General features: G+C 44.6%; 1 protein-coding gene across 2 annotated transcripts in view; it reads left to right on the top strand.

Moving 5' to 3' along the window:
- The window catches only part of LOC144830993 (solute carrier family 26 member 10-like), a 482,105-nt gene that overhangs the window by 270,669 nt on the left and 185,529 nt on the right, over nucleotides 1-25,907 (top strand). For both annotated transcript variants that reach the window (XM_078688957.1, XM_078688958.1), the window contains exons 8-10: nucleotides 592-705; nucleotides 980-1,057; nucleotides 6,313-6,408. In XM_078688957.1, coding sequence (XP_078545083.1) covers nucleotides 592-705; nucleotides 980-1,057; nucleotides 6,313-6,408 — 288 coding nt within the window. The remainder of the gene's footprint in view (nucleotides 1-591; nucleotides 706-979; nucleotides 1,058-6,312; nucleotides 6,409-25,907) is intronic.

The raw sequence follows: 25,907 nt of genomic DNA, 5'->3' as shown, positions 1-25,907 counted from the left end.
AGCTAATAACAGGTTTAATTGACCGTGCAGATGCAGGATTCCTGTAGGATTGTGTGATGGCGATACGGAGCGTACAGATCAAGCAGCCATCTTTGTTGCAAGCAAGCTCCGCCCCCCAACACTGCAGTATTTTTAGTAACCTCAACGAGAAGCACACACATTTCACAGTGTTGCTTGTTCCCCATTCCACCTATTCTTGTAAAATTCTTACGAAGGTTTAGCAGACTTTTAAATCAGAATCAGAAAATGTTATTTTTTACTTCCTGTTGACAATCTTGGTGCTCAGCTGCATGTCAAATGTGCATTGTGAAATCTCTCAGTTCTTCCAATTTCTCCTGATTGGTTTTCTCAATATTTCAAATTTGTCATGTTAGTTTATGGAGACTCCTAATATGCCACTGGAGGTTTTCTAAGTAATGTCATTAGTACTGTAAAATCTAAAGATTTGTCATTGGACCAAGCCACATCCTTAAAGAAAATGTACCGAACCCTCCCCTTTTCTGGCAAAGCCCCTGTCAGCCTCCGTCTTGCTGAAGCCTAATCATTTACTGCGTAACATATCTTAGTTTTTGTGATTTTGTCTCTTGACAGGAGCTGCTAGCTCATGGGATTTCCAACCTTATTTCTTCTCTGTTCAAGTGTTTTCCCAATTCGGCAACACTAGCTACCACCAATATCCTGGAAAGCGCTGGTGCCAACACCCAGGTGAGCAGACAGAAAGCCAGAAAAGATTTTCTGCAGTCTCGTCCACACTATTGTTCTGAAAAAGAGACAGATCTGTCTAAATGAAAGTTGAGACCATTTTCATTTTTACAAATGGTACTGAATATTAAAGGTCATTTACATGGATTCAGACCCTCTGGCAGCCCTTTTAAATTATCCTGATGACCAACATTCCAGTTTTACTCTGATGTCTGACTTTGCCAATGCTGAGCTCTGTTTACTTTCTCAGCATTAACGTATTTCCTTATTTCCTCAGCTTTCAGGGTTCTTCACGGCTATAGTGGTCCTTGTCGTGCTCCTATGGGTCGGCCCTCTCTTTTACTATCTTCCCAAGGTAAGACACACTCCTCCACTCCATCTCCTCACTCAGTTAGGGTTGGGTTGCTACACAGTAACATGAACAAGACATAAATGGTACCTCATGAATTTAGGTGGAAGGTTAATTTAGTTCGTAAAGAGATGCAAAAGACCTAAACACTCCTTCCTGACCTTAAGATGGTACTTGCTTTCATTCAGCAAAATGCTAGCTCCCAATAACCCTGAAATCACCCTGTATCACCTAGTTGACTGCTGCCAAACAGTAAGAAATACATTTATTTATTTATTTTATTTATTTTATTTTTTATTTAAGTTTATATAACAGTGCACAGCTACCCCAAGGGGTTTCCCGGCGCTGACAGTGAACAACAGGAGGAAAAAGGAACTATTGGCTGAAAAGCCAAGTTTTTATAGATCTGCGAAAAGACAGAAGGTCAGATTGTAGATGGAGGGGCAATGGGAGCTACCTCAACTTGCCTCCCGACTGTATGGATATCATTAGAGAGGCAAGAAAGCCCACCACCAGAGCATGTTATGCGGCAAAATGGAAGCGGTTTGTCATTTATTGTGCAGACCACAACATCAACCCGCTAGACGCATCTACTCACAACCTCATTTGTTATCTGTTACACCTATACAAATGCAATCTGGCATATGCTTCCATTCGTATACATTTGTCCGCAATAGCAGCTTATCTACAAAACAGGCAGCATCTCTCACTTTTTAAGAGTGCCTGCCATTAAAGCCTTTCTGGAGGGACTCAAACGAGTTATTCCTCCCCGGACCCCACCAGCTCCTGAATGGAACCTAAATGTAGTCCTCACCAGGCTGGTGGGTCCACCTTTTGAGCCTCTACACTCATGCCAAATTCAGTTCTTGACGTGGAAAGTGGCTTTCCTGATAGCGATCACATCGCTGCGACGCGTTAGTGAACTCCAGGCACTAACTATCCAAGAGCCATTCATACAGATTCACTCCAACAGGGTGGTACTTCACACTAACCCTAAGTTTCTTCCTAAAGTGATCATTGCTGGGGTAAAATTGGCAAATCAGAAACAGATATGTAATGCTTTAAATCTTTAGTACTAACCCATCTCTTAAGGTAAGAAAAATCTTCCCCAGCTTCGTCATCAACTGCACTGCGGAGATGTGTAACTAAAAAGGAAACATTTCTTAGACTATGACTCACAGAATTAGCACACCTACAATGGAGCTTCCAGCAGAAGTCCTTAAAAATGATACTTTATGTACACGATGGAAGCTTCATTCACAATACACACTCCTGACACAGTTGTCCATTTTTGACATCATTCACTTGGCGCTGTGCGGAATAAGAGGAGAGATGCTTGCAGCGGGACACTGTTTGGGATGGGGGATGAGCAGGCTCAATATGAGCATGTGGCATAACTACTTCACAGTATTAATTACACATCTAAGTGACATAGTAAGTTTGTTTCAAGTGCAGCATAATTAATTCATTGATTATGACTCTATACATCATTAAAACCAATAATTCGAAAATAATTTTCACATTGAAAAAAAAGATACCACAAATCATACCTCATCTTGTAACCTAGTGATGACCCTATGTTCTCGAAAGCACCTTTCATGAAAAGAAAGAATGGATTCGCTAGGAGCATTTAATTGATATTCACTCAACAAATTTGAAAGCCTGCCTATTTGGGAGTCCTTACATTTTTTTGAAAATTCTAGACATTTTAACCCCTTGCGTGCGTTCATCAGCCAACGGCCATCCCGAGCAGTACCTCGGTAGTGCTGCGCACGTCCGTTGGCCTACGTGGCCCCGCCCACGCAATGGAACGCTCGCACTGCGGCAGAATTGCCGCTGCGGTAAACGGGTTAATACTTAAGCACTAAACCTAGTTGATTTCTATGACGAAAACATGGAAATTAATAAGTATGAAGTTTACAGTTTTATATAGAGTGAACTTGGCGCAAGAGCAATAGAGCTCTTTAAATGAGAACCAGATTGCATTATACATCTTTTAGGCATGGGAGATTAAGGTCCTGATTACGACTTAGGCAGTCTTACCGCCAACCCATTGCGGTGGTAGTTCAGAAAACACCACCAAGCCGGCAGTATCCCGCCTGCTGTATTATGAGTGTCCAGCAGGGCTAGCGATGTTTACGTGGCGGGTCATGGCGGGTGAACACTTCGGCTTTGGAAATGAGCCGGAAGTCAATGCCAGCCACACTGCAGTGCCTCCAGCCATTCGGGGTTTCCTTGCATTCTGTTGTGCAAGTGAAACATTGTGTGAACCCAGGCTGAAGGCATTGGAAGGCACTACATTAGTTCCCGTCAATTGAAATGGACAACCCAACCTTGGTGAGTGCTTTCATTTTGAACACGGTTACATTTTGGTACTGAATAATGTGGCAGATTCTTAGTAGGAAGCTAAAGATTCAAACACCCCCCTCCCCAACTGATGTATGGCCATTACTTAGCCTTAAAGGATATCTGGCACAAATGTCGAGATTTCATACCATTTCACACAGCGTTCTCTGAACTCTGAAATTCGGCCTTCATTTTTCAAAACAATCTACTAATTTGAACTTTCTTCCAAAATAAGAACTTTTGGCACATAGTAATCTGCTTAAAGTAGAACTATTCTTAGAGAACAGGATTTCTTTTGAAGAACTTCCAAAATGACTATATTTGGCCTAATAATCAGAAACAAAAAGGTCTTTTAAAGTATGATAGGGGATGGTCTCGAAAATCTATTTTTCCATTCTGTAAACAGCTTCAGAGACATTTCATGAATATATTTTACAATTATAGAATGTATACTATGCTTCATGTCTATAAAGACCTGCTTATTCTATACTCATTACATTCAAACAAGCCTTTTCAAATGCAATTTTGTATGTTGTATTTTGGGTGGGATTGTATACACCAGCTTTAGATATGTTCAGTGCTTACAGGTTTAGTTTAATTTAACTTAAGATCGTGGAGTAGGTGTTGTAAATGAATCTAGGACCCTAGTGTAAATTTTCCCGATTTATGCCCTTATATAGATACAGATTATCCTATCCTTATATAGGCATAAAAATCATTACCATATTTAGACTGAGCCTATGCAGCCCAAATACGGCATGGCTACTTCCACTAAACTCTGAGAATCCACAACGATTTCTTGGAAAAACCCGCCTTCAGCAGCAAGGGACTTCGCCCTGCTTGAATATTAATTTATCCAAGAACTCCTGGAGTTTTCAAGGACCTGAGGCACTAGTGACGATATTATGTCCAATCTTACGTCAAACTCTGCACCTTCAAAGTATATGCCTACATTTGCCCAGTCAAACACACAGTGGTTTAGGAGCAGATCGACTAACTACTTGCCCGACGCCCTGCTGCTGCAAGTGCCGAAGGAAGCCGACCCTCCTACTGACGCACTGAGAAGACGCTGTCTTTTCTCTTGCTGAGAAATCCAGCTCCGGTGTTTCCAGGCTGCCCTTGCGGGTTGCTGGGAGATCGAGTCCTGAGAGAGAGATACAAGACCTCTATCATTCTAAAACCAAGGTACGGAGCTGATTAGACCCTTAGAGAATTCTTGGAACAGATTATTGGCAGAAAATTACTAGTCTTAAGCTACACCACACTTACTCCTCCCTCGTACTAGACTTAGGTTAGGTACACCGGGGTAGGCGTATTTTAGAAGCACCAGTTGAGTACTTTTAGCCACTATTTTATCACTGTATGTATTTTTTGCATTTTATGTATTCTATGTTTATGGCTTAGAAACCTTATCATGCTTTTACAGTACTATTTTATAATACTATTCGTATTATATGCATTGTACTTCTTAACTAGCATTTCAATTGTATCAGTGCATTTCTTATGCTTAAGAAATAAGACTGTTCAATAAATACTTTTATTGAAAATGCCCGTCTCTCTATTTCTGAGCAACTCTGGTGAAACGAAGCATGCACATCTGACTGAGTGAAATAGCCGGCTATTGTTTCCGCGACTCTAGAGATATGTTTCATTCTGGGGAAACAAAGTTGTCATGTTATATGGTTGTCAGAGACTAATCCCTTCTTGTACTTTCGAGAAAGTTTCTAGTGACCTCTGAGCTAGCTGGCACTCACAATTAAGTCTAATATATTCGGCAGAGACCTTGTCAACTTAAGTCCTACGTCTAAGCTGCAGGATATATTATTCCAATGCGCAGAGCCTATTGGAAATATAGGAACTACACTACAGTATTTGTGTTCCCAGAATTCATCTCTTAAGTATGTGTAATAAACAATTGAGGCTATTAGGGCGCTATCGTGTTTCCCCATCCTATAAGGTCACCCAGTGGCATAGTGAGGCCAGCATACCAGTGTTTTCATGCTTTAGTAGCGTGAAGTGGACTCTCAAGTTACACAGTTTTCTATTGCACCACCTAAAAACTATGACCACATTTGTTTACATTGCTGCTCTGAAAAGTCATTTCAATAAAGGAGGATTTACAAAAAGGCACTACATTAGCACTTGCTACATTACACATGGGCACATTTGCCCTCGAGCCATTCATTCAGCTTATTTCCTGCTTTTCTGTTGACTCTCACATGGTGGTATCCTCGCCAGGAACAGGTATGTGATAAGGCAGGCCCTGATTGGGCTGGTGGTGAGCTGCAAGGGAATCACCTTCATGGGCCGCCTCTGCCGTAGTGGGAGGAGAAATGTGAGCAGAGGTGGCCGTCCTGGGGCGGAGTTCGTGCTCCCTTTCATGATAGGGTGATCCGACCGCAAAGGAAGCACGTGGGAGGACCACCAATGATGGGACTGTTCCCACCATCATCGTAATCAGGTCTTAAGTGATTTGACCAGAATCACTGCATGTGAAGCAAAGGTCCAGATTAAAACCTGGCTCCCAGTTCCAAAGCCAGTATCTCTAGCCAGTAGTACATATCTCCTCCCCAGGATTCTCTCTATGGTGCTCAAGAAGTCTGAGAATTAAAAAAAATGTAGACCAGCCAATCACATTTGTAAGAGCTAAACTATGAGAAAACACAGAGAACCTCAGAGAGATGTTCTTGAGAAAAAATGGTTGTCAGACAGTTTACAGTTCTTTGTGTGACTTCACCCTTACAGTGATACTTTAAACACACTCTAAGAATTTTCTAGAGGTTTCTGAAATTTTGGCTCCTGCGATTAGACATTTTCTGGATTTTTATAGGTATTTAAATCAGTCAAAAAGACCCCGCTGAAGCAATAACACCACACTGCATATCTTGTAATGTTACCCCTGTTCTTCTTTGCAGGCAGTTCTTGCATGCATCAATGTGGTGAGTCTGCGGCAAATGTTTCTGCAGTTCCAGGATCTGCCACAGCTCTGGAGGATCAGCAGAATTGATTTTGTGAGTTCTTGCTTTATCTGACACACCTATCTGCTTCATCATTGAAACATATTATAAAGTACATCCACACTTAAGCGTAATTTAAACAGGTGATCCAAAAGATCCCAGTAAAGATGTGGAACAGCCATTCAGCAGGGGAGGTGGCTTTAAAATCAGTAAAGGTTAAAAGGGATTGGGACAAGCCAAGAGGAATAAATATAGAGGAAAGTAAGCTAAAGGTGTAGAAAAATACCCCAATTACGAGTGGTGATATTCCACCTGGAGAAGTACCTCCAGGTGTAATTTCGTCACTCGCCATTATGAGTATACCAGTGTCTTAGGATCCAGAATCTCCAGGTCCACAAATTTCATATGCGTAATCCCCAGTCCCCAGTCCTTATCCAATCATTCCAGACTCTAGTGTTACGAAGCTCAGTTTCATCTTGTGTGGGTGCGTATCCAGTGAATCCTTTGCAGAAACGGGGCAATGGGTTAGGGACATAGCACAACCTGGTTTCCGCCTAATCCCTGCAGCACCATAGAAAGTTCATAGAATAATCCCCGTAGTTTGGCCCATGCCCTCCCTGGATCTCCACTCCCACAACCCTCCAAAGCTGCATGGCCAGGTAAAAGTGTGCATTCAGCCACATTTAGAGCCCTGGGCCAGATGCCGTGGTCTGGGACCCCCCTCTTCCCAAAACCTTAACCCAGAGAAATCAGATGACATGTTACCAAGCCCCTCCAAAGTCTCATTCTAGGAACATAACTTGTAATTAGCAGTCACCAGTTGTAATTACCTGTTTTAGGTGTTGATATACAGTCTGTAATAAGAGTTTATGCCACTCTGTTCTCTAACCATTCATCAAAATCTACAGTAGTCCTATTCAGGCCCTTAGTAGAGCCTGTGGAGTTACAGCAGGACAGCAAAATGGAATACTGTCCCTTTACCATGCAGGTAAGCACCATGCAGGTTAGTATGTCTACCTGTACCAAGTATTACTTTACCAAGAAGGTATTTCTTATTTTTTATGTTATGTAAAAAGTTGTTTAGGTATGGGTAGATGTAAAGGAAAGTAAGAGCGATTTTGCGGTTCTGAGGTGGGTAGAGGTAAAGGGAGGTAAAAGGGAAAGTAAGGGTCATTTTAGGGTTTAGGAATGGGTGGAGGTAAAGGGAGGTAACAGTGATTTTATGGCTAAGGGCAGGGTAGAGGTAATGAGAGGTAAAAAGGAAGTGTCATTTTCAGGATTGATGGTGGGTAAAGGTGAAGGGATGTAAGGGCAATTATATTTTTCAAGGGAGGGATGTGGTAAAGGGAGGTAAATAGTTAAAAAAAAAAGGACCCCTCTCCACAACAAGTATATATACATATATATATATATATATATATATATATATATATATATATATATACCTCCTGTAGTCCATAGATGTCGGCTACAGCTCCCATAGTTCTTTGCAATGGTAGAGGCAGTGCATGGGGATATGACACAAATGTCCCAATGTTCAGGATGAGGTGAGTAATATTTTGATGAAAGGCACGGTTTTGAAATGATGAACCCTTAGCTTCATCGGGTCCCCACTGACGTTCCAACCCCTCTTGGGATATATAGGAGCCCGTCCCGACGTTGTCCGGGCACTTACATGCCACACACCGCGTCAGTGTCCGCTCCCGCCTGTACCGACGATGTCCGGGCACTTACATGCCACACACCGCGTCAGTGTCTGCTCCCGCCGACGCTAGAAGCACACAAACACGCGGGGCACTTACACGCCACACACCGCATCAGTGTCCGTTCCCCCCGACGTGATAGAATGCTATCCTGACGCCGATGCTGCAGGCGTGAGTATCAGACCGCACACGCCCACAATGCTAAACGACACGCCCAAAACACTATTCGCGACGTGATAGAACGCTATCCTGACGCCGATGCTGCAGGCGTGAGTATCAGACCGCACATGCCCACAACGCTAAACAAAACGCCGAAAATGCTATTTGCACGCTGTATAATGGCTTTTCACACGCCCACCTCTGAGCTGGTGCCACTCCTACGGACTACTTTGCCCCACAATGTTTTTTCCCCTTAAACAGTATATGTTGGGCTGCTGTATAGCCTATGTCCATCTGCTGCAACTCCCCTTTACAATGCTGTATTGGGTGTTGTGATTGGTGCTGTACTTCTTGAGCTTACCTGCCTCAAAGGTTTCAGCTCTCTCTTTATAATAGTAGTATAGATATATAATATAAAATATATGGGCAACGCAATGCTTAAATCAGATTTAAAAAGCAATGCAAGGCCACCATGGGTGGCCCTACATTGATCGCAAGAAATGTAAGGCACCGCAATTCAATGTTTTGTGTCACTCGGTACACCATAATCTACATTGCTGCTAAATTTCACATACATCCATGTGCCACTCCATGACATGTCACTACATTATACACCACTTCACTCTATGGTATTCCAGTATAATATACAACTCCAGTGTATACGATTCCTTTCTACATCACTCCACTCCACTCAATGCCACGCCACTGTACTCCACCCCAACATACTATATTCCTCTCTACACCACTCTACCCTATTACACTGTACACAACTCCACTGTATGCCACTACACTTTACACTTTTACACTGTACGCACCTACACTCTATGCAACTCCAGTCTACGCTATTCCACTGTATGCCATTCCAACAGACGCTACTCCACTATACGGTATTCCACTCTACGCCATTCCACTGTATGCTACTCCACTCTACACTACTTCACTATATTCCGCTCCACTCCACTCCACTCTACCATGCTCCACTCTGCAATATTCCACTGTATACACTACTGCACTGTACGCCACTCCAGTGTATGGCACTTTGCTCTACGCCACTTCATTCTATGCTATTCCATTGGACACCAATCCAATGTATGCCACTCCACTGTATTCTATTACACTCTACCCCGCTCCACTGTATGCCACTTCAATCTACACCACTCCACTGTATGCTACTCCACTGTCCGCTATTACACTGTACGCCACTTCACTATACAACACTCCACTCTACACTATTACATTGTACCGAACTCCACTCTATGCAGTCCACTGTACACTATTACACTGTATGCAACTCTACCTATGCTGCTTCAGTGTATGCTACTCCACTATATGGTATTCCACTGTCCACCATTCCACTGTATGCCCCTCCACTCTAAGCTATTACACTGTATCCCAATCCACTGTAAATCACTACACTGTATGCTATTTCACTGTATGCCACTAGACTGTACGTTATTGGACTCTACACCACTCCAATATTTGCCACTCGGAAGCAAGCAGCCTTTCAGAAAGCATTTCAAGACTTGGTTCTTCACCCTCGAATCTGACTTCCTGTGCCTTTCTTACATTCTACTCAGCGCCAAGACACAGAGTAGCCGTGCACTTTAGAAATACCTGCATTAATTCATTTGTTCACTCCACTCTATGCCACTCAATTCTACACTATTCCATTGGACACCACTCCACTGTACACAACTCCATTATATGCTATTACACTGTACACTACTCCAGTATAGGCCACTCCAGTCTACACTACTTCACTATACATCACTGTACTGTACGTTACTCCTATTTACGCTTTTCCACTCTACGCCACTCCACTCTATGCTATTCCACTGTATGTCACTCCATTATACTCTGCTGCACTCTATGCCACTCCAGAGTATGCCAGTAAACTCTATACCACGCCATTCTATGCTAGCCCATTGGATTCTGCTCCACTTAATGTCATACCACTGTCTGCTATTCCACTCCTCTCCACTCAATAGTCAAAATAACCTTTATTCGGGTATTACATTATCCATAAAAGTGTGCACGTAGTTACATACATGGTCAAATGCAAGGATCACCATTAAACAACAACAATATATACATAGGGCATATATTTAACAACATATGCTAAACACGTATTTTCAAATGAACATAAAACGTACATCCTAATTATTAAACAATCTAAGTAAAAGGCACAATATGATAGTACCCAGGGATCAGAAGGTTAATTATTAACTATATCTCCATATTTACTACAATAGTGACATATAAAGGATAATTATCATCTTTACAAATAGCAGCATAGGTTTTAAAGTGCCGATGTGCAAAAGTGCAGAATTCCAAAAGTGCCAGTGTGCAAAAAGTGCAAAGAGACCTACTTCCAGTCTTGATAACATGGCATAGCAATATATACATAGAGCTTATCTAACAGAATTATATTGAACACCAATTTTCTAAAGTGCATACAGCATACATCCAAGTTATAGGATTATCTTAATAAAGTGCATCGTGTAATAGCAGCCAGAGATCAAGAAATTAATTGATATCTATGTCTCTATATTACTACAGTACTGGCAAGAAAAGGGAGTATTCATATATTTACAATAGCAACATCGATTTATAGTGTGCAAATATGCGAATGTGCAAAGAAACATCCTCCCAGTCTGTTGGAATGACACCATTCATATAAAAATTAATTCATAGAAGTGCGCGATCGTACGGCCATTTTTAAAAAGGTACATACACGAAATGTTAATCCATCATCTTTAAGCTGTAAAACAGACTTATATGCCACATTAAAATCGTTTATGCCTTTAGCTCTAAAAAATGATATCAGGAGGGGCTTGCTGTATTTTTGGTAATAGGAACAGAAGAACAAAAAATGCATTAGTATTTGCTTTCCAGCATTCTGACATGGGCAAACCAAACTCTAGATGTTACAGTGATATCCCAAGGGAAAACACAATAGGTGTGTTATAGATCCTGCTCTCAAGCGAAACAAAAGGCTACGCTCCCAGTATGTAATTTCTTTAAGGAGGTAGCCAGCTGGTGTAAGTGAGGTAAAAACAATATCACCTTCTATTTGGATATAACGCTTTACAGAAGATTTCATTGATTCTGCATTGTATCTAGTTTCCCCATAGTGCTTATAAAGGATGTTCCGTATTAACTTCACGTGAGTCCCCTCTAGCCCATCTGGGTTATTACATATGTGCCCAAGGTTGACTGCTGCCAGGCTTGCCTGAACTTCGGCAAGCCATGGGATTTGTTACCCTGATCACATTTTAGGCAGTCAGCCAAAATTTCTCTTGTCAGAGAGGCTTCGGGGTTTTTCCACACCTTAACCTAGAACAACGCAGGACGTGCCTTGATGTAATCCTCCAAATAAAACAATTTTAGTTCGTTATGGCATATAAAGGTAGAGGATGAAATTGGTAACCCCAGGAGCCTTCTGCAGAATCTATTTTCCTCTGCCTGGGTATTTTTTAGGTTTGAATATCCCCAGATTTCGGCCATAACAGGGGCACATTGTGTCTTATAAATTTTGAAATAGGGGCTGGACCACCTCAGATCTCCTTGGCTTAGGAAGAGAAAGTACTGAGTTTATGGCCTTAATAAATTTAGTCCTGCCATATGCCAGGTGGGGGGACCAACAGCCGTTGTCAGAGAATTGTAAGCCCAGATAGGGGAAAGTGCGAGTGCATAAAAGTGATCCCTGGTCTAAAACAATCTTATTAATGTGCCGTTTTTTGGGGCCGCAACACATTAAAAACGATTTTTTAAAATTAGTATTAAGATCAAGATTGTACATAAAATCCACAAATACCCTCACTAAAATCCTCAGGGCATTAGGTGTACTACCCATTAAAACTGCATCATCTGCATAGAGTAGGGAAGGGAGTTTGGCGCAGTTTATTATAGGGACATCGGAGGTTAAAATAGACAGGGCGTTATGAAGTTCGTTAATGTATAAAATAAATAAAAGAGGGGCAAGGACGCACCCTTGTCTGACGCCTCTGCCAACCGTTATGTCTCCTGACACTGCTCCATCCATACTTATTCTTACTCTGGCTTTTAGGTCTCTATGCAGGTATGCCAGGAAATATACCAGGTTGTTATCTAGGCCGTAGTCCAGTAGGCATTGCCAGAGTTTCGACCTGTTGACAAAGTCGAAAGCGGACGAAAGGTCCATAAAAGCCAGGTACAGTGGACTGTGTCTGGCGATAGTATTTTTTCCTATAATTAGGTTCAAATTCAAACACTGTTCCACTGTACCCAGGTGACTCCGGAAACCTAACTGGCATTTATTTAAAATATTTTCTTCTTCAGCCCATGCCCTGATTTTGTTAAATAAAACTCTTCCCAATATTTTGAGGGTATTGTTAATTAAAGAGATCGGCCTATAGCAGCTAGGATCCGATCTTGATCTTTTTTTAAAAATAGGTACGATTACAGAAGTTGACCATGCCTTGGGAACATCAGCAGTGGTTAAGTTATTAAAAACATTTAATAATAGGGGGGGCCAGAATTCCTGTTCTGCTGTTATGAGGTCTATTGGTAGGCCATCCGGGCCTGGGGCTTTATTACCCATACTTTGGGATATTGCCTCCTCAACCTCGCCTATAGTTATTAAAATCTTGGACGGATGCATAATAGACGAGGAATTATCACGATGTAATGGAGGGGCATATATTTTGGAGAAATGGGTAACCCATGCTTCATTAGAGATGTTACAATCTAGGGGTGTGGAGGGATTCCCAAAAGTTCTTATAGATTTGGTAGCAGACAAGAAGATAGTTGTACTTTTGGTGTTAGCAGCGCAAACCAGCTTATCCCACTGTTCTTTTAAAACAATTTCGCGCCTAGTTCTCAAGACCCTCTTATAGTTTGTCCTTAGGGTGCGGATAAGCATCGGATCTCTAGTATCTGCTGTCAGAGCCGCTCTCAACTCCCTATTGGCTCTGGAGCAGATATTATCAAACCATTTTGGGTCGGGGTTACGGGTGCCCACTGGTTTGGAGATCAAGTTTTTTATGCCTTCGCATAATTCTGTAAATGCAATGACTAAAGAAGGATTGGGGTCTGATAAGACCAGACACGTTTTCCATAAAGTGGGGTAGGTTTTTATCATCCTACCAAAAAGTTCTTTGTAATCTAAACCTCTCCATTTCACTCTCAGTGTGTCAGTGGAGAGGAGTAAATCATTCGCTCCTGGTTCCCTCTTAAAAATGTTGCCACGTGCTACCTTTAATAGAACAATTATGGGATTGTGGTCTCCATAAGAAGATCGCTTTACCTCTGCCCCTAAGAGGTAATTTTGTAACGAGGGTGATAAAAAAACGTAATCAATAACTGACCCTCGTCCTAATCCTCTATAAGTGGGCGTTGGGTTCTCATTATTATTAATTGGGGCGATATCCATAACGTTTAGGAGGATTGAGTTAATTAGATGGTTAATCAGCTCATATCCCCGTTTACATGGGTTATGGGTGTTTTGATCACAGGGGGATCCATTGGGGCCTCTTCCAATCCTTGCGTTAAAGTCACCCCCCAAGAAAATGCCCGCCAAATTATATTTCCCTAATAGGTTATCTTGATCTATGATAAAATTAAAAAGTTGGACAAAATTGGGATTCAGAATTGTTAAAAAATCATTATTATAAAAATTGATAAAACAAATAGAGGGACCTCGTGTATAGATTAGGGATTGAAAATTCGCGTGACCTGTTGGGATTAATTTTATTCTTCCTCCTAAAGCAATTCTGATCCATATTGATAGTCCCCCTATCGGTCTGCCATGGCTGGGGGTTGCGGGGATAGTGTTAAAACATTCAATTCCTTGAGATATAATTCTTTAGGGGCCCAAGTCTCTTGAAACAAAAGGACATCATATTTACTAATCACATCCACCCACTCTGATAGTTGTAACTTTGAGGCCAAGCCTGCCACATTCCAGCTCAAGACCTTCAATATAGATTCAGATATCTCTGCTTTAGAAGGGATGGGCGCTTCAAGACTGACAGGGACAGACATGTCCGTGTTCCCATGCACCAGCGAATTATTAAGAATAAGTGACTTAGATGGTCAGTCAAGTGTGTCCAGATCAGACAGTGCCAGGTATTGATTTGTAAGCTGCGGGAAACTAGGGGCTGGGTAGTGTAACAGTGGACGTTTGTAGAAAAACCCCAAGGGCAAGGCGCAGATGTTAGTTTCACCGGAGTCGCTCATTATCCAGTATTATGGGTGTCTTTCATAGATTCACATGCCTGAATCATTCCCCGTCGTCGAGACGGGAGTCCCCGGTACATAGAAAAGTAATGTCCTATAGACATACATAGAGAAAGTAGGCCTAAGGGCCTTGCCTTAGTAGCCTATCTATGTCCTTTTGTAAAAAGGACCAAATTCTAGAAGGTAGCCAATCAGCGACCACCTCACTCTAGAACCTTCCTGTCAGGAGCCTCAGTCTCTCAGATTTTCTACCGCACGTTGTGCTAGGGAGTCTCCACCTGAGTTCTCCTCAGGTTTTACTAGTTTTATCTCTTTTCCTCACAGAATTTGGATATTTCTATCAAAAACCAACTATGGCTGACCAGCAGAAGAAGGGTCTCTTCAGGGCATGCTCTTCTTGTGGTAAGAAGAGGCTCCACGTCGATGACAAGCATGAAACCTGTCTGTACTGTCTTTATCCTGACCATTCTCCCAAAGAGTGTAGAATTTGTAGAACCTTTTCTACAAAAACACTGAAAGACAGAGAAGGTTGACTGCTGCTCTGGTTGAACAGGCTTAAATTCAGAGACAACTTGGAGTCTTCAGAGGACGGTGAGATGGCTTCAGTTTCCTCTAAAATATCCTTGAAGAGGCCAAGGGTTACTTCCCCTAGCCCTACAGACGTTCCTCCTAAAAAGACTATGAAAAAGTCTTCAGAAGAAACATCTACAACGTCTGACAAGGAGGTTCCTGCCTTCAGGAAGCCTGCGCAGTCGTCATCGACGGGCTCGTCGACGCTACCATCAGTGCTGAAGAAAACCGTCTCTACCGTCTATGTCTCCACATCGACGACGACGGTATCGACGACAATGGCGGTCGTCAGCATTTTCATCGACGACGAAGACTACTCCATCGTCGACGGCAGGTAGGCCAGTGTCATCGATTGTCTTCCTTAAGAAGCCCTCGACGTTGATCAAAATCCCACCGTCGACGTCGACGACATCAACGTCGACGACGAAACCGAAACTGTCGACATCTGCACCGTCGACGAAGACGCCATCGTCGACCTCCGCGCCGTCGACGAAGACATCGACGACGATAAAAGCATCCTCGTCGATGAAGACACCATGGACAAGTGCACCATCGACGACGAAGACGCCGTCGGCGAGCGCACCGTCGACGATCACACCGTCGACGAGAGTACCGTTGACGAAGATACCATCGACGAAATCACCATTGCCAATCGACACCCAGTCGACGACGACACCGTCGACAACGCCACCACAAACGCTCTGGAAACAATCCGGCTTGATTTCCACGTAGCCGTCGACGCTTGCATCAGCAAAGAGGCGTAAAATACCCATTACACCGGATTTAACCTCTCCAAGCAGGGTGCACAAATCACCACCAGCTTGTTTACTACAGGGTGAGGACTCTGAGGACGATCAATACGATCAGGCCACCAGTCCGTCAGATCTCATAGTCAAGTGCCAAAGCACTGATGAAGAAGGCGACGACGTGATTTATACAGAGGAGTCTGTGGATACGCAGGTTCAAACGCATGTCACACCGATGGTATGCCTTCCGGTGTTAATAGTGTCAGACCTACAATTCATGATACAAGACTATAAACAGCGCTTCCCTGAATCGTCATCAGCCCCATCAACGGAGAAGAATCCACCTACTCCAGGACAGACCACATCCTCAAAACCTAGACAGTCACCTTTGGTGGTCCGCCTAGAAAGGGAACAAGTTCACCATGTCCCGTCTTCTGATGACGAGGACGAAGGACCGGAAGAAGGGGAGGTACGGGACGACCAGTCAGACCACAGGGACGATGAGGACTACATCGCTCCTTCCCCAGCCACACCTGAGCCCACTACATCAGATTCGCCGCCAGCGGATATTGGCGGTTTCCACAATTTGATGGAGAGAGCGGCCACACGATTCCACATGACTATGGAATCTCATGAAACTGATTGTTTCTTGTACGACTTTAAAGACCCTGTCAAGAAAACCTCCAGATCAATTCCCATCATTGATCACATTTGGGAACAAGGAAAACAGCTCATGCAGACACTGGCCTCGGTTTCCGCTATGGTTCCAAGGCTAGACAAAAAGTATAAGGCACCGTCGACAGCTCCATCATGCCTTACTGGACATCCTAAGCCAGATTCTGTGGTTACCCAAGCGGCCCAAAAGAACTCTAGGAATCCATCATCCCCTTTGTCAGCTCCACCGGACAAGGAAGGAAGGAAATTAGACGGAATTGGCAAACGATTCTCTACTACATCGGCCATGACCGTTAAGATAGCTAATGCCATCTCGCTACTAGCCCGTTACAACAGGCTACTGTGGGAGGATATTGCGCCATACCTCACAGAACTGCCTGATGATCTCAAAGAGGAAGTCCAATCACTCCTTAAAGAAGGCCAAACATCGGCATCAGAACTCATTGACTGTGCTGTAGACGTGGCAATGACCGGCTTCAGACAGCTGGCGGGAGCCGCGGTCTTGAGAAGACAAGGCTGGCTAAAAGCCACATATGACGGCCAACACCTCTTTGGCGAGAAGATCGACGAGGCCTTACAAACCATCAAGAAGGACACAGATACGGCACGAGCACTGGGCACATTACAATTTAAAAGCCAGTCCTTTCGAGGGAGCAGGGGCAGAGGTCAGCCCTCTTACAGAGGATCGTACCAAACCAAAACCTCTTACTCTTATAACCAAGGCCGATCGCAGTACCAACAGCGACAACAGCCACAGGGCCGCCAGACCTCGTACGGAAGGTCTAACTACAGGGGAAAATCTCAGAGAAAGGCCACTGGCGGACGCCAATGACCGTTTCCTCCAGCCAGTCCCTCTACCATCTCGTTCTTTCAAACTTGGAGGAAAACTAACACACTTCCTCCACAATTGGAAATCAATAACTACAGATCGGTGGGTACTCCAATTGATCCAATTTGGACACTCACTGGAATTCAACTCAATTCCCCAACAACCCCTCCTCGCCAACTACAACACAAGCATGTACGATTGCTCCTTCAAGAGGTATCTTCCATGTTGAAGAAAGGCGCGATAGAACGAGTTCCTTCAGCTCACAAAGGGAAGGGATTATATTCCCGCTCCTTTCTCATACGGAAGAAGGCGAAGAAATGGAGGCCCATTCTAGACCTCAGGGCACTCAATACATTCTTGAAGAGTCAATCATTCCGCATGGTGGTTATCCAAGAGATCTTGGGGTCGCTGGAGGAGGGAGACTTCATGACGTCTTTAGACCTGCAAGACTCATATTACCACATCCCTATCCACAAACGCCACAGGAAATTCCTCAGATTTGCAGTCGCAGGTCAGCACTACCAATTCTGCGTCCTCCCATTTGGCCTCAAATCGGCACCTCGAATTTTCACCAAGTGCCTCTCCCCTGTGGCAGCTTTCCTACGTCAACATGGACACCAGGTGTTCCCTTACCTGGACGACTGGCTGGTGAAAGCACCATCTTTGACAGACGCAGACGAGTCCTCCAACGCCTGTCTCAATCTTTTCCAGCACCTGGGTTTGACACTCAATTACCAAAAATCTGCCTTGCAACCTTCCCGAGTTCTCACCTTTCTCGGGGCAACCTTGAATACGAAATGCTCCAAGGCATTCCCATCACAAGAAAGGACACGCAAACTTATCTCGCTGGCTACCGCAGTGACCCCGAAGGCATCCCTACGGGTCCGCACTTACAAGTCCCTCCTAGGGATGATGTCCTCGTGTATCCTACTTGTCCCACACTGCCGGCTCAAAATGCGCCCTCTGCAGGAGGCATTGGCCAGACAGTGGACCCAGAGCAAGGGCTCTTTCGACGATCACATGGTCATCACTCAGCAGATCAAGAAAGCCTTGTTATGCTGGATGTCGCCCAGGAACCTCTCGCAAGGTCTACCATTCCTGCTGCCTGCAACTCCGCACGTCATAACTACGGATGCCTCCCTCGAGGGATGGGGAGCGGTCCTTCAAGAATTGGAGATCAGCGGCAAGTGGACGGACCAGGAACGTCAGCTCCACATCAACCTACTCGAACTAAGAGCAGTATTTCTATCCATGCAAGCCTTCCTTCCGCGCATCAGGAAATCCACAGTGCTTGTCAGAACAGACAACACCACAACAATGCATTACCTGAACAAGCAGGGAGCAACGCGTTCGCTAACACTATCTCGCGAATCGCAAAAAATTTGGAACTGGCTTGTGCTCCAGAATATCACCCTAACCGCGGAGTATGTCCCAGGCAAGGACAACCTCATAGCAGACGCTCTGAGCAGACGGAGATCGCTGTCCCACGAGTGGGAACTTGAACAAACAGTGCTGAACCACATCTTTTCAGAATGGGGAAGACCGCAGATAGACCTCTTTGCCATCAGGGAGAACGCCAAATGCCGCAACTTCGCAAGCTGGCATCCCCAATCGCGGTCCCTCGGAAATGCATTTTTCATCGCCTGGCGCAACGTGTTTGCGTATGCATTTCCGCCATTTCCCCTGATCCCAAGGGTCCTTCGGAAAATGAAGACGGAACACTGCACCCTAATTCTGATTGCACCGTTCTGGCCGAGACAGCACTGGTTCACAGACCTCCATCGCCTTTCAGTCCAACCTCCAATCCGTCTCAGCCAACATCCATCTCTTCTCACGATGTCCAAAGGCCAAGTACTTCATCCGTGCCTGAACTCACTCAAGTTATCGGCATGGCTCCTGAGTACAGAGAGTTCTACCAACTAGACATTCCGCAGGAGTGCAAGGATGTCCTCGCAAAAGCAAGAGCAGATAGCACAAATAAGACCTATTCCTTGAAATGGAAATGCTTGTGCATCTGGTGTAGGGACAAAGGTCTCCATCCATTTCAAGTTACCCCAGAGCAGTTGCTCCCATACCTCTTACAACTGGCACTATCGGGTCTGGCTCATGCTTCTATCATAGTGCACTTGGCAGCAATCTCCCGGTTTACCAGAACTTCAAAAGGACCCTCTCTCTGGTCCCACAGGTTAATAAAGCAATTCCTTAAAGGGCTCTACAGATCCTTTCCTCGTCCAAGGAAAGTTCTACCATCATGGCATCTCAACGTGGTGCTCAACCAGCTGATGAAGCACCCCTTTGAGCCCATCCATAGGGCTGATATCAAATACATCTCCTGGAAAACAGCCCTCATACTTGCCCTGACCTCAGCCAGGAGGGTCAGCGAACTGCAGGCTCTTTCCATACAAGATCCTTTCATGCAATTCAAGGAAAATAGAGTGATTTTAAGAACTAATCCTCGATTTATTCCTAAGGTCCCGTCGGACTTCCACCTTAATGAACCTCTGGTCCTCCGTTCATTTTTCCCAAATCCCAGCACTGCAGCGGAAAAATCCCTGCACTCTCTGGATCTGAAAAGGTGCCTCAAGTTTTACCTAGACAAAACAAAGAACTTCAGAAAAACTAATCAGCTTTTCATCGCCTTCAGCAGGCCTAGAAAATGCATGCCACTTTCCAAACAAAGTATCTCACGATGGATATCTTCGGCAATTGCCTTTTGCCACGACAAGGCCGGACGGCCATTACATTCCAAGGTTAGAGCTCACTCTACAAGAGCCGTGTCCACATCAACTGCGCTATTCGCTGGAGTGCCGATACTGGACATTTGCAGGGCGGCGACCTGGAAATCGCTGCATACCTTCACCAGGCATTACTGCCTGGATACGGAGCTGATGCAGGATGCGGCCGTGGGCCAGGCTGTGCTTCGCCACCTATTCCAGTGAGGTGAGCCTTCCTCCTTCCCACCATCCTTCACTGGTATGCACATTTATTTACTTACTTCTTGTTATTTATTGATGGTTCCTAGTCGCATGATATGTATTATCTCAGACTGCTTATGATGTTCCATCAGAAATGTGCATAATGTATTGCTTGCTACTCTGATTCAGGCATGTGAATCTATGAAAGACACCCATAATACTGGATGAGAAATTCGTTACTTACCTGTAACAGCAGTTATCCAGTATTGGTGTCTTTCATAGATTCACATGCAACCCTCCCGCCTCCCCTGGAAGGTCTCACCTCTCTCTCTCTAACATGTATTACGCCTACCTAGCTTAGTGCGTACGAAAATCTGAGAGACTGAGGCTCCCGACAGGAAAGTTCTAGAGGGAGGTGGTAGCTGATTGGCTACCTTCTAGAATTTGATCCTTTTTACAAAAGGACATAGATAGGCTACTAAGGCAAGGCCCTTAGGCCTACTTTCTCTATGTATGTCTATAGGACATTACTTTTCTATGTACCGGGGACTCCCGTCTCGACGACGGGGAATGATTCAGGCATGTGAATCTATGAAAGACACCAATACTGGATAACTGCTGTTACAGGTAAGGAACGCATTTCTTTCCTTAACTTCAAGTATTGAACCAGCAATCCTCGGGTGTGAAAAATTAATAACAATGCAGTCCCCTTTGATTGTTTTTGGTGCGTGGCCTACCCAGCCCACCCTGCGGACCATTAAGATTTCACTCATGTCAGGCCTTTTGAACCTTTTATGTTTAGCCAACCAGCCCATACATTTGTTTCTAAGCTGAACCCATGACTCAGGTTTATTTCTCTGTAGGGGGGGAACCCCTGCGAGAACTAAAACGTATGGGCAAGATGGAGGTGGCAGGTTCAAAATATCTTTGTTGGGTTCGTCAGGCGCTTTGTTCGTAGACACAGCTGTGTTGGCGCTATCTATCGTCCTGCTATGAGCAGGATTTGTATTAGTGTCATGTGATAGGCTGGGGCATGTGGGAGTATTACAATCAGTGGTGACTAACACAGATTTTGTGATTTGAATTGATGAGGGTATTTATGCAGACAGTAGTGTCCCTGAGGGCTTAGATGCTACAATTTTAGATGTTAAGGGCGGAGGGAGTGTCGATTGTTTCCCTGGCATATGTTTTTTCCGGGGGTTAACAGAGTTGGTAGGTTCGTTGGCTTCCTTATTAGACAAGGTGGGTTTCGAAATTAAACTTTCCAGGCGATCCAGTCGTTTCCACAACCTATCAAAACTAGAGTCTATCAGTCCTTTGATACGATTGCAGACTGTATCGACAATGATGTCGATAGCTGTGTCCCCGAGTGTAAAGTCAGAAAAACCAGTTTGTGTGGATTGTGTTTCTTTAAAATTACATTGTGGGTCCTCCCCTATTACTGTGATTGGAACAGTGATGTCACTGCATCCGTTGCCAGTTTGGACTTGGTCCATAGAGTGTTCGCGATTGATGGTGAGATCGGTGCTAGTAGAGTTGCCCTTAAACCATCTCTTTAGAGTTCCTCGTTGAGGTTTCAAACGGGGTGGCTGTATTCTTTTGGGGTTAGGGCAGGGTTGTTTGGATGCCTTCCTTTTCTTTTTGGTACCACATAATTCGGGGTCAGGCATGATGGATACATTCGCCATAAGTTAATCGTCAATTTGGCTTGGGTCGGCTTCGGCATTGACAACCGGGCTATTCAGTTCTGACCCTACCAGTTCCAAAGAGTTATCTCCTATTACGGTTTGGGGTGGGTGTACAATAGCCATATGCGACGAAGATTGAGCTGTGGTGTTATCTAAAGTGCCAAGAAGGTTTGTACCTGGTGGTTTAGTGGGACCCACGGACAATCTTTTTTTTGCCATTTGAATTTCATTACTCACCAGGGTCATAGCATGCTCCAGTGCGGTGTCGATAGCGTTTAAGTTAGTCGCAGTGGCTATGGCACCATTCTTTCCCATTATAAATTACAAGTCAAAATCGGGAAGAATTATAAGTGTAAAGGCACTCACCAACCGTATGTTAGGGGAAACAAAATGTCAGGGATATGGCCCAGCCCTGCCTCCTCCTGCCCCAGACGGCCACAGACGGCCCGCCCTTTGCCCGGGCTTTGCCCGGCGCAGACCCGCGCGCGATGCCGCGACGCCGGGCCTGCAGTGATTTTATAGCGCCTCCGGGCGCCAAGCAGGCAGAGTTACTTCCCGTGCGGGGGCGCTGGGGAGCCTGGTACTTGTGGTCTCCCTCCGCTCAGCGGCCGCGGGATGACGTGCTGCGGCGGCGGGAGGGAGACATGGCAAGGCAGCAGAGTCACCAAGGGGCCAGGGGTCCAAGCAAAACAGCAGCAGGTACGTGATGCCCCCAAACAATCTCTCCACCCGCTCCGCCGGGGCTGCAGTGATTTTATAGCGCCTCCGGGCGCCAAACAGGCAGAGTTACTTCCGGTGCGGGGGCGCTGGGGAGCCTGGTACTTGTGGTCTCCCTCCGCTCAGCGGCCACAGGATGACGTGCTGCGGCAGCGGGAGGGAGACACGGCAAGGCAGCAGAGTCACCAAAGGGCCAGGGGTCCAAACAAATCAGCATCAGGTACGTGATGCCCCCAAACAATCTCTCCACCCGCTCCGCCGGGGCTGCAGTGATTTTATAGCGCCTCCGGACGCCAAGCAGGCAGAGTTACTTCCGGTGCGGGGGCGCTGGGGAGCCTGGTACTTGTGGTCTCCCTCCGCTCAGCGGCCGCGGGATGACGTGCTGCGGCTGCGGGAGGGAGACACGGCAAGGCAGCAGAGTCACCAAGGGGCCAGGGATCCAAGCAAAACAGCAGCAGGTACGTGATGCCCCCAAACAATCTTTCCACCCGCTCCGCCGGGGCTGCAATGATTTTATAGCGCCTCCAGGCGCCAAGCAGGCAGAGTTACTTCCGGTGCGGGGGCGCTGGGGAGCCTGGTACTTGTGGTCTCCCTCCGCTCAGCGGCCGCGGGATGACGTGCTGGGCGGCGGGAGGGAGACACGGCAAGGCAGCAGAGTCACCAAGGGGCCAGGGGTCCAAGCAAAACAGCAGCAGGTACGTGATGCCCCCAAACAATCTCTCCACTCCTCTGTATGCCACCCTAGTCTACGCCACTCTACGCCACTCCACTCCACTGTACACTATTACACTGTATGCTATAACACTCTAAGCCACTCCACTGTACTACCCTCTACGTCATTCCACTGTACGGCACTCCACTCTATGCTATTACACTGTATGCATCTTCAGTCTTCACCACTCTACTGTATGGTATTGCACTCTACCCCACTCCACTATATGCCGCTCCATTCTGCGCTATTCCACTCTATGCCACTCGATTGTATGATATGACACTGTATGCTATATGTATGCTATAACACTCTACACTGTGTGCTATATGTATGTTAGAACATTCTACACTATGCTATAACACTCTAAACTGTATACTATAGCACTCTAAGCCACTCCACTGTGCGACTGTACTACCCTCTACGTCATTCCACTGTACGGCACTCCACTGATGCTATTACACTGTATGCATCTACAGTCTTCGCCACTCAACTGTATGGTATTGCACTCTACCCTTCTCCACTATATGCCACTCCATTCTACGCTATTCCACTGGACATCACTTCACTGTATGCTATTACACTCTACCTCACTCCACTGTACAACACTCCACTCCACTCTATGCTACTCCACTGTAGTGTTTGGACAAAATAGTGGATTAAAATATTGAGATACAGAAATATTGTATCAAGAATATTGGGATATATATATAGTGGACAGGACTATCAAAGGTACAAATATCGTTTTTACAGTTGTTTTTAATATTGTTGTGAAAAATATCGATGTAGGAAATACTGTTGTATATATTATTGTTTATTAGTCTTAATTAGTATGTAATATGTTGTCTTTATTTTTATTATATATATTCATGTTTTTAATTTGTTTTCACTTTAGTTAAGTTTTTAAATATTTAAAAGTAAAAACAATTATTTTTAAATGTATTAACGTTTTTGATAAAAAAATGTAATATATTTTTTAGTAGCAGGAGGTTGGGTTGTAAGGCAATAAGGGTTGGGACTTTTAAACATTTAATGTAAATAATTGTAATAAAGATGTATTGTTTTTAATAAAAAAATATGTTATTATAATAATATGTTTTTAATTAATATTTTACATTAAATAATTTGTAAAATATTAGGGGTATATATATATATATATATATATATATACATATATATATATACACACAACCAGTGCTCCTTCCGACTTCCTGCTGCCCCGAGGGAATTGGCGTATACACACCGGCGGAGCACGCCGGTAATTATTTCAAAAAGTCTGTAAAGGTACTCCAATACGCTCTCAGTAAACATCCACGAGTCAACTATTAATCCAAGGGTGTTTATTCCAAAAGAAAGTTTCTTTTGGAATAAACACCCTTGGATTAATAGTTGACTTGTGGATGTTTACTGAGAGCGTATTGGAGTACCTTTACAGACTTTATATATATATATATATATATATATATATAAATGTTTTAAGTATTATTTTTGCTTTTCTTTGGATATTTTATTAGAAATATATACTTAATAGGCAGCCAAGGTCCATCCTTACAAAAAAAGGATGTAACTTTTAATAAACTTGTAGAGGACTTTATTAGTACTAAACTTCAGAATTGTATAGCTACATTAACGCAAAGCTAGAACTCCTGACTACCTCTTGAGCTACTTTGTGCAATATCGAGCAAGATATTGTGGCCTGAGCGATTCTCATTGCAGGCTGTCATTACTATTATTTTTGACTGATGATAGTCCACTGAAAGGCACAACCCAACAGGGAAATGTCTTGTGCAGCTGTGACTCACCCAATGGCTAATTTTAAGAGTACTGAAGGATCATCAGCTAGTCAAGAGCCATTGTTGGTTGGATGGTTCTTTCTCACAGTGGTGAGATTTGTATAGAGTTGTCTGCGGTAGGCCAAATGGGTCCTGTGATCAAGTGCGCCATGGATACTTGGGTCCAGCAATCTATCTCATCGACTGGTCGCACAGGTTTGTCAAATAAAACGGAGTTTGGAGGGGTTGCGTTGGAGAAATCAAACCTCGTCTTCACCCTGCAAGAGACATTAAAGGTTTTTTTTGGGCAAAAGGCCCAAGGCCCAATGGCATTCTGTCCGACTTATACACTTGTAACACACAATTATGTACCCCGAAGCTGACTTTGAATGCTCCTGTAAGGATGGCCCCTCCACCTTATTTGTCATCATCTGTTATATGTTATGTATTGTATTTATATGTATAGTATTTATATAGCGCACTTCTACCCGGAGGCCTCGTAGCGCTGTATTCATACCGCTGTGGAACCCATCCTGGTTTTCCTGTGAAATGTCCACTCCTGGGCACCCCCAAGGTGAAACCAGGCATCCAAGCGCTGCTGGGGCCGTTGTGGAGATTAAGCAAGCTATTGCCCAGAGTCACAGAGTGGGACCCATGATTAGACTAGGCACCGAGGCGAGAATTATCAGGTCCGGGGAAATTGTGTCCAAGAGCCGCCGAGGCGGGAATTGAACCCTGGTCCTGGGCCAGACCTCTGCATCAGGGTCTGCCGCTCTAACCATTGAGCCATTGACCCATTGAGCCACACTTCGCTATATGTTGTGGAAGAGGTGTGTCGCAGCAGCCAGGGC

This window comes from Lissotriton helveticus, chromosome 1_1 (assembly GCF_964261635.1).
Source record: "Lissotriton helveticus chromosome 1_1, aLisHel1.1, whole genome shotgun sequence".
Taxonomy (NCBI): domain Eukaryota; kingdom Metazoa; phylum Chordata; class Amphibia; order Caudata; family Salamandridae; genus Lissotriton; species Lissotriton helveticus.
Note: the sequence above shows the minus strand (reverse complement) of the source record. Positions and strands in the feature narration are given on the sequence as shown.